This window comes from Pseudopipra pipra, chromosome 27 (genome assembly GCF_036250125.1).
Source record: "Pseudopipra pipra isolate bDixPip1 chromosome 27, bDixPip1.hap1, whole genome shotgun sequence".
Lineage (NCBI taxonomy): Eukaryota > Metazoa > Chordata > Aves > Passeriformes > Pipridae > Pseudopipra > Pseudopipra pipra.
In genome coordinates this window covers 5,175,598-5,184,874 of record NC_087575.1, presented here as the reverse complement: position 1 = coordinate 5,184,874, position 9,277 = coordinate 5,175,598, and the positions used below count along the sequence as shown (strand labels likewise).

Here is a 9,277-nt window from a genome sequence, read left to right as displayed (position 1 = left end):
CCGTCGCCATGGCAATGCCCCGTCTCTATGGTACCGCCAAGGTGGGGCGGGGCTTCCACTCTGCGCCCCCGCCCTCTTCCGGCCCTATAAGGGCGTGGGCGTGGTTACCGTGGCGCGTGCGCGCGGCGGGCCCGGCGCGTGCGCAGTGCGTGAGCGCGCCCGGCCCAGGCGAGTGTCGGGGCGTCCGGTGAGCGGGACCGGGGGGAACCGGGGCCGGGCCGGGCCGGGCCGGGCCGGGACACACCGGGATACACCGGGACACGGCTCTGCCGCCACCGGGCACTGCGCCCCGCCGGGAACCGCCCGCGCCGGGCCCGCCGGCGGCAGCGGGAGCGGTACCGGGGGGTACCGGGGGAACCGGGAGCAGGGCGGCGGGAGGTGCCGGGACCGGGCTGTTCCCCCCCGCTGAGACCCCTCCGTCCCCCGTGCTGGCGGCGCCGGGCTGTGCTCCCCGCGGGGAACCGCTCGCTCCGGTCCCGGAGGGCAGCGGGACCGGGGGGACTGCGCGGGGACCCCCGCCAGGAATCGCCCTCTCCGGTCCTGCGGGGGCACCGGGACCGAGGGCAGCGGGACCGGGATTACCGGGATGTGCCGGGGGTACCAGGGTGTGCCGGGGGTGCCGGGGCCCGGCGGGGTCTGGGGGCTCTCGGTGCCGCCCCCCCCGGGCCCGGTGCTGCTCCGGTGCCTCCCGGTGGGCTGGGCCCGGCTTAGCTGTGCCGGACTCTCATTAAACCAGTTTAATTTCTCAGTTAAACGCCCCTGGCTGTGCCACAAACCCAGTTATGGCTCGGGGGGGCCGAGCTCGGCAGCAGGAGCTGCATCCCGTGTCCTTCAGCACCTGCCTTGGGATCCCTGGGAATTCCCGGCCCCTGGATGTGCTTTTTTTGGGGGGGTCTTTCTGCTTTGGGTCCTCCCTCCCTTTCCCTGCCAGCCCTGACCCCCAGCTCTGCTCCCAGGGATGCAGCCCTTCAGCCCTTGGCTTTGCTTTCAGAACCAACCCGTGCTCTGGGAGCAGAAAAGTGGGAATTTTTCGTGGTGAAGTCTGGGTTTGTGTGTCCTGGTGTTTTGGTACCTCAGGTCCCTGCAGCACCTTTGCTGTGTTTCCCTGGGCAGGATTGTGGGTGAATCCAGGCTTGGAAAGTTCCTGAAGGGGAGGGTCTTGGTTGCAGCAGAGTTTAATGGAGTTTTTTGGAACCTTTGGGCAGCCCTGAGCAACTCCCTTATCCCCCAGAATTCACCCTGAGGGGGAGCAGCAGCAAAGCTCTGGCTCCTGCTCTATCCAGCCGTGACTTTTCCCTCTCCAGGTGTTTTTGGGAGTCCCCAGGAGTGCAGCCCAGCCCCCCAGAGCTCCCACCATGGCAGACCAGAGGCGTCTGGCCTTCTCCATCATCCAGTTCCTCCACAACCAGCTGCAGAACGGGAGCATGTCCCCGGATGCCCAGGAGAGTTTGGAAGGTGGGTGGATGTGCCTGGGGCTGTCAGGCCAAAACTCAGGGAAGTGTGGATGTCTTTCCTGTTTCCTGCCCCTGGCTGAGCTGGGCTGTTCCTGACACCAAACCCTGCTGGAGATTTGGGGTTAATTTGTCCCTTGGGGGGGTGTCCAGGGGTGCTGATTCCTTGTCTGCTCTCTGAGCTCTTTCAAAAGCAGATTAGCTCCAGGCAGGGATGGACCTGGGGTCAAAAACCTCCCTGACCCCGGGCTGGAGACTTACAGGGTTTGTCTGGGGCGAGGTGGAGGCTCTTGGGGAAGTGTAAAATAAGGATTTCTGTGGCTGTAGGGAAGTGCTTGGTGCTTGATGAGTGGTTTTCCCTGTTCTGCCCTCAAAAAGCTGCTCCCCAAGATTTACCCAGGCCCTTTCAGAGGGAAGGAGAACACACAGATCTTAAAAGGTCTCCTTAAGGAGCTTAGGGTTTAGTCTTTGGCTTGTGCATCTGTCCCAGTGAGAGGAGCAGGGGCACCTCTGTGGGGAGGGGGCACATTCCTGGGGGTTGGGTGCCAGGAGGGGGCAGCTCCTGGTGCTTTGGGCTGTAGAGGTGGCACGAGAGCTCTGCAGGGCTGAGCCCTGTAAAGCTGGGCCCTGTTCTCACAGCTCCCCAGCCAGGCTGGGTGGGTTTGGTACCTCTGTGTGGCCACAGCACTTCCCAGAGCAGGTGGAATGTGTGGATCTCTCCTTGCCTGCCCAGAGCCGTGGGAATGCACATTCCCAGCTCTGGGAATGCTGGTGCAGCCCCAGCCTGAGTAACTTTTCCCCCCCAGAGGAGTCACTGAGGGGGTGGGAGTTGGGATTGACTCGATCCAGGAGCCCTGATATCCAGAGCTGAGCTTTGCCCAGCTCCGAGGTTCTGGCAAAATTTTATGGATGTGGCCCAGATCTGTGGGAAACTTGTGGTCTGGGTTTTTTTTTTTTTTAGAGAAATCCCACTGCTGAGGGACAGGGGTGAGTGTGGAGGGTGGGGAAAGCTAATGAGCTGCCTCTCCCTGTCCAGTGGCCATCCAGTGCCTGGAGACAGCTTTTGGGGTGTCCATGGAGGACCAAGGCCTGGCTGTGTCCCAGACTCTTCCTGAAATATTCCAGGCTGTTGCAGGGAAGGTGAGTGAGAGCCCTGAAATGCTGAGCTTCCCTCCCTGCAGCCCAAGCACCGAGTCCTGCTGCAATTCCAGGAGGCTGCTGCCGTGTGGGAGGGGAGTGTTTGGGATGTGCCTGGGAAGGGGGAGGTGTGGGACAGCTCGGTGGGAATCCTTATCTGAGCCTCTCCCTTTCCCTGGAAGGAGCTGGAACACAGCAGGACAAACTCAGAGCCCGTCACCCCCTCTGAGGACGACGTGGCCGAGGCTGAAAGGCTCAAGACCGAAGGTAACAGCCCTGGGGCTGGAGGGGAAGGAGGCTCTGGGGGTGACTGTGAGGGAGCCTCAGTTCCCTGGGAATGCTTGGGGTGGGGAAACAAAGGAATGGCACCAGCCCTTCTGCTTCCCTGTGCTCCAGCAGGGTGGGGAGGTTGGCACAGGAGCCTGGAAGTGCTGGGTTATCCTTTCCTTGCATCCCCTGGTGTGTGGGACAGGGATCCAGGCCTCTTGCTCTGGGCTGGCCCTGTCTCTCCCTGGCTGAAGAGCCTCTTTCCACCGTGTTTTTAGGAAATGAGCAAATGAAGGCAGAAAACTTTGAGGCTGCTGTGTCTTTTTATGGAAAAGCCATCGAATTAAACCCAGCCAACGCTGTGTACTTCTGCAACAGGTACTGGAGCAGCTTCCCCAGGGCCTCACCACTTAAATCCAGGACTCCTCAAGGGTCAAAATCCCTTTTTTTTTTTTGTTAAATGATCCTGTGGGTTTCTTGTTCTGTTCCTGGCTCGCTGTGTGGTTTGAGCTCATGATAACACACTTCCCTGTGCCTCCTGGCATCTCTGCTTGGGATGTGGGTGTGGAAATGACCTTTATTAGGCATTTGAGGGGATAAGGGATGCCAAGAAAGAGTGTCTGCTTCCATGCAGTTATCTCTGAGTGGGATGGAGAGGCTGTGTTGGGAATGAAGGAGTGAAATGAGGCAAGCTGAAGGCTCGTTACTGAGAATTTGGTGGGTGCAAAGCTGGGTGTGGAAGTGGAGTTTTGTATTTTTCAGTTCTGAGAAGCGTTTTGGAAGTTGGTGGGAAAATAATTTTATTGGATAAGGCAGGCTTTGAGTCAGGGTTTGACTTGATTACGTGCTTGTTGTGGGCACACAGGGGCATCTGGCTCCAGGGATAATTAATGACACATTAATGACATGGGGGGGGGTGGTTTTGGGCTGAAAACTGGTGCTTTCAGCTGAGCTCTGAGAGTTTGGTGCCATGAGGTTCTGGACAGGTGCCCCTCTCAGAGCTGGGAGGTTGAGGCTTTGCTGAGCGTGTGGTGGCTTTAAAAGCAGTTTTCCCTCTGTGGGGAAGTGGATGGAAACAGTTGTTATGTCTGAGGAACTGAGGGATGAGGGCAAACCAGGTTTCTCCTGAGTTGGCAGGTGATCCCTGCGTGCCTCCCCGGAGCCTCCTCTGGGACTGTCAGCAGGGGGGATAAGAAGGAGCCTGGGTGTGTTTGCATGAGATGATTCCAGGGCAGAGTGTGGGGCTGGGGTCGGGGTGGCCCCCCTGGATGGGGCTGGGGCTGTGCCAGGCTCACACCCCACTCCCTCCTGCAGACAGAGGGGGAACAGGGGAACTTCCCTCGGGATATTGCAGCTGCTCAGTGCTCCCTGCCCCTTTCCCTCCCCTCCAGGGCCGCTGCCTACAGCAAACTTGGGAATTATGCAGGGGCAGTGAGAGACTGTGAACGGGCCATAGGCATCGACCCCAACTACAGCAAAGCCTATGGCAGGATGGGGTGAGTACCAGCAGGGGTTGGGCTGCATTCCAGTCCCTCAGGGCTGCAATCCCAGTCCCTCAGGGCTGCCACCTGTGTGCCCTGCCCTGCAGTGCCACGGGAACATTCCTGCTGTTCCAGCTCCGGGCAGGCTGGGAGGGTTTATCTGACTGCAGTTTGCTTTTCCTTCCCCAGCCTGGCCCTGTCCAGCCTAAACAAACACACAGAAGCTGTTGTTTACTACAAGAAGGCTCTGGAGCTGGATCCAGACAACGACACCTATAAGTCAAACCTTAAAATAGCTGAACAGAAAATGAAGGAGACTCCCAGCCCGGTGAGTTCTGCAGTTAATTCGTCAGTTCAGGTTTTAGAGGGAGGTTTCCTCGCTGTCAAAGCCACAGGTGATGTTTGCAGGGCCCTGGTGAGCTGGGGGGTGTGTTAAAATTTGAAATTTTGGGGGCAGACAGAGGAGAGACAGTCAGTGATCCTGCTGGGAACGTTGCACTGGAACCCAGAGAGGGGAAACCAGTCACCTTGGGCTTGTTGGAAACAGCTGGAAAATGAGACTGAGGAGGGTTTTAAAACCAGCATTTTTGCCTTAAGCACCTTTTTTAATTAAATCAGTGCTAAATCCAGCTTCTTTATTTTCCCAGTGACCTGTTAACATTATGAAAAGTGATTTATGGGGTCTTTTTTTCTTACAAAGGTGGTTTTCTTGAAAAGAAACCTGGAGGTTTCCCAGCCAGGGAGCTGCTGGCTGCACTGCTGACCTGCTCCAGGCAGGAATGTGTTAGTTGATCGTTTTGGAAGGAATTTTAACTTTCCAAAGACATTTCCAGTGCAGGGCTGGGGGAGGAAGTGTTTAATTTAGAAGCTGGGTCGCAGAGGGGGTGAGAGGTGAGCAAGTGGAATGTGTCCAAGGGGGTGGGACTGGATGATCCTTCAGGTCCTTTCAGCCCAGACCATTCTGGGATTCCCTGATGTGATCCTGTGATTCCCAAGCTCTGGGAGTGAGGTGTGGAAGGGAGGGGGGGTCACCACCAGCCCCTGGTTTCTCTCTTCCAGACTGGAGGCCCAGGAGGATTCGACTTGGCTGGTCTGCTCAACAACCCCGGCTTCATGAGCATGGTGAGTCCAGGCCCAGGTCCCAGCTGGGCTGCTGGGGGTGAGTTCCCTCAGGATGTGGCTCCACTGCCTCCTCAGATGGGTTTGCACTCCCTGGTCCCAGCGTGGCTCTGGGGGAGCTGCTGGTGTTTCATTAAAGCTCAAATGAAAAGCCAGTGATTTGTTCCCAGGCTGTGGAAGGGCCTGTTCTGCATCAGAGCCTGTCCTGCTGTTGTGCTCTGCTTCTCCCTTTGCTGTTTTGGTCCTTTTGCTCTGTTTCAAAGCCCTTCTGCCTTCTCTTTGGGGTTGAATGGCACAACACCTGCACAGCCTCCCCAGGCTCTGACTGAACTGGGGGTTGTTCTTTCTCCTCTCTCCAAACAGGCATCGAATCTAATGAACAACCCACAAGTACAACAGCTGTAAGTTGGATCCTGCTTCTGTTTCCTCTTGGAATTGCTCATTTGAGGCTCTCTGTGTGTTTGGCCTTTGCTGCAGGTCTGGACTGGTGGGAGCAGGAGGGAACTTGGGGCAGGAGTGTGGGGGGAGCCTTCAAACCAACCCAGTGCCCTGAGCTGGTGTGGTCTGGGGGCTTTGGGCTGTGCTGAGGAGGGATTTCAGTGAAATACTTGCACAGGGGAGTGCAAATGGAGGATTGGTTGTGGCCCTGGAACTGGGTTTGGGGAGCTGGGGATCTTTGGCTCTGAGGATCAGCTCACAGTGTTTGTGAGATGCTGAGATAATGCACAGAGTGATAAATTAACGAGGCACAGGCCATTCCTGCCCATCCTTGAAGTGAGACCCGGTGGAATTCTCCCCCTGGATGCAGCCTGAGGACTCCAGGGGAAGGGGCTGAGTGTCCTGGGCTGTTCAGGCTGCCCTGTCAGTGAGTCTTTGATGCAGAGCAAGAAGAGAGCTGGTGTGAGGAAGGGCAGTGTTTTTAATTCCATAAACATAACACAGGCAGAGTTTTAATTCCATAAACACAGCACAGGGCTTGCACACAGAAAGAGGGATCTGGGAACGCAGTAACTGGCACCATTAGGAGTATTTCTACTTACTGTGCAGCTCAATGTTCCTCTTCTGCAGCTGATGACTGAAAGGTTGTTGCAGGAGATTCCCTTGCAGCTGATAATCCCCAATCCCTGGGGTGGGAAGGTGCTCCCGTTCCTTCGTGCTCCGGCATAAACCGACTAATTTTGGTTTGGTTTGTCTTCTCCCCACAGCATGTCTGGGATGATTTCAGGTGGCCACAACCCCATGGGAGCCACGGGCACCAGCCCCTCCACCAACGACCTCGCCAGCCTCATCCAGGCGTGAGTGGAGCTGCAGGGGCTGGGAACAGGGATTTGGGGGGGCCCAGAACCTCGACTTAACAGCTGGGGGAGGTTTGACGTGTTGGGTGAGGTTGTGGCTCCTTTGGGGGTGGGAACTGCTGGTTGAGTGGGGTTCTGGAGTCCTGAGCAGAACCAGAACCTTGATTTAACCCTGGGGGGGGGTTAAATGTTGGGTTCTCCAACATGTCCGGGTGTTCTGGTGCCGGGGGCTGTTGTGACAAGGGGCTGTGGAGCGTTCCCAGCTCCAGGCTGTGCTGGGGGGTCACAGCTCTGGTCCCAGCCGTGTCCCCCCCGTGTCCCTGTCCCTCAGGGGTCAGCAGTTTGCCCAGCAGATGCAGCAGCAGAACCCTGAACTAATAGAGCAGCTCCGGAGCCAGATCAGGAGTCGAACTCCAAGTGCCAGCAACGAGGACCAGCAGGAATGAGCTCTCCAGGTGAGATTCCAGCCAGGAATGCTGCCCCAGTTCGAGGGGGGGGTAATTTAGTTGATTTCTAATAAGCTTTGTGCTTTAATTGAGCCATTTGGTGCCTCTCTGGGGCTCTGCAGGGCTGAGCCCAGAGGGGTCAGTGACACCTTCTCACACCCTGGGGACTCACAGACCAGTTTGGGCTCCGTGGTTAAAAAACCAAGTAGTTCAACTTTGTTTCTTTTTAGTTTTTATAAAGGTTTTTTACTAAATGAATGGGTTTTCTTTTGTTTTTTTATGAAAGAAGTGGGGTTTTTTGCTAAAGGATTTTTTTTTTTAACAAGGGAGGTTTTTTTCTAGAGGGTTTTTTTTTTTTTGCTCAAGGAGATTTTTTTAATGAAGGAGTTTTTTTTTGCTAAAGGAGGGTTTTTTTTTATTAAAGGCGTGGGTTTTTTTACTAAAGAAGTTTTTTTTACTGAAGGAGGGTTTTTAAAACTGATTATTTTTTTTTTACTAACAAAGTTTTTTCTAAAGGTTTTTTTTTTTTTGCTAAGGGAGGTTTTTTTAGTGAAAGGAGTGGGTTTTTTTCACTAAAGAAGTTTGTGATTTTTTACTGAAGGAGGGTTTTTTTTTACTAAAGGAGTTGTGTTTTTTTTTTTTACTGAACTTTATTAAAATGGCTAAACTTCCTTTCCTTCCTTCCCCCTCTCTCCTGTCCCTCTCTCCACAGCACAGCCCGGGGGAACTTTGGTGTTTGCTTTAAAAACTGGAAGCCATGTGCGTGTTGCCATTTCTTGAGTTGGAAGTGTCCAAGAGGGGGGAAAAATATAATGGAAAAAAAAAAAACAAACCCCAACCCCCTTTCTCTGACCTGCATGTTCAAGGCAGACTCACTCTCTGTCCCCAGTCCTCGGCCCTGCTCCTCCCTCTCACCCTTCCCATTAGTCCTTTTCCTCCTGGAAGAGCCAGCAGGCTGCACACAGACCAGCATCGAGGCTTTCTAACAGAACTGGGGGAACCACATGGATGCACTTCCATGGGCTTTGCTCCCTTGGGGATTTTTTTTAACCCGTTTTTTGAAGACCGAAGCACCGTCGCTCCAGGACTCCTTGGTTTTCCTGCCCACGGGCCACTTCCAAGAAGTGTTGAAGTCCCTCCTAACCCAATCCTGCCACTCATGAGACAACGTGTGACCTCTCTGGAGATCCTGGGATCTCGTGGCCTCCAGGATTTTGGTTCCTTAGCAGGACTGCACTCCCCGGTCGGGGCTGGGGCAGCTTCGCCAGCGTCGTTATCCCGGGAGTTTGGTGCTCCCCTCTCCCAGGTAAACATGGGGGGGCTGGGACTGGCCAGGCAGAGCATCCCCACCTGCTCCTCGTGCACTTTTTGGGGGTCATTCTCCCAGAAAGTCCTGACAAAGCTTTAGGAGTTCTGGCTGTGTGGGAGCGATCCGGGTCGGGTTGGACAGTGAGGGAGGTTAAAGGTGGTTTTAGTGTTTAAAAGGAGTTTTTCTTGGTTGTTTTTTTTGGTTTTTTTTTTTAAATCTTTTCTGCATGTAAGTAACAACCTGGCTGACTGTGCTCACGTAGGGAAAGAGGGGGCCAGGGTAGAGCAGAGGGAATAAAATGTTTGGATCAAGGAATCAAGTGGCTGCTGGTTCAACCGTGAGGGGCTGGGGAGGGGGAAGCTCCTGGAGCTGCCTCAGGCCCCACCTTGGGCAAGCCCAGAGCTCCCCAAAAGTCCCTCATTAAGGCCAGAGACTTTTCTATCCACTCACACTGGGTTTGAAAGCAGATTTTTGGGAGTGGTGGGGCCGGGGCAGGGCTGGGGAAGGCGGGAGGTGGGCGAGGCCCTCGGGAGCCCTGGGGGAGTGAGCAGGGACAGTGGGAGATGAATATCATGGCAAAACTGACCTGTAAATGCTCCATGAAGTTACTGTGGTTCGTGTCACTTGTGAGGAATAAAACATTTGGACACTTTCGTTGTTATCCCTCGTGCCCGGGTGGCTCAAGGGGCCCCTTTCCAGAGGCTTCTGCGGGGTCAGGGCTCTGCTCCCTCGGGGCTGGGGCTGCCCTGGGGCACATTTTATCCCCTCTGCC

At 55.3% G+C, this 9,277-nt stretch overlaps 1 protein-coding gene across 3 annotated transcripts; it reads left to right on the top strand.

Annotated features, from left to right (window-relative positions):
• Window positions 1-107: 107 nt before the first annotated feature.
• SGTA (small glutamine rich tetratricopeptide repeat co-chaperone alpha) lies at window positions 108-8,820 on the top strand. Of its 3 annotated transcripts, none has more exons than XM_064637118.1 (12): window positions 108-187; window positions 1,305-1,455; window positions 2,488-2,591; window positions 2,771-2,855; window positions 3,134-3,233; window positions 4,247-4,351; window positions 4,526-4,664; window positions 5,396-5,458; window positions 5,819-5,856; window positions 6,661-6,750; window positions 7,082-7,205; window positions 7,909-8,820. In XM_064637118.1, the coding sequence occupies exons 2-11, from the start codon at window positions 1,356-1,358 to the stop codon at window positions 7,194-7,196; spliced, it is 939 nt and encodes a 312-aa protein (XP_064493188.1). In that variant the 5' UTR covers window positions 108-187; window positions 1,305-1,355; the 3' UTR covers window positions 7,197-7,205; window positions 7,909-8,820. The 3 variants fall into 3 exon arrangements, with proteins under 3 accessions (XP_064493188.1, XP_064493189.1, XP_064493190.1); XM_064637119.1 differs by having other exon boundaries at window positions 150-168; XM_064637120.1 differs by lacking the exon at window positions 108-187 and adding an exon at window positions 200-345.
• The last annotated feature ends 457 nt before the right edge of the window (window positions 8,821-9,277 follow it).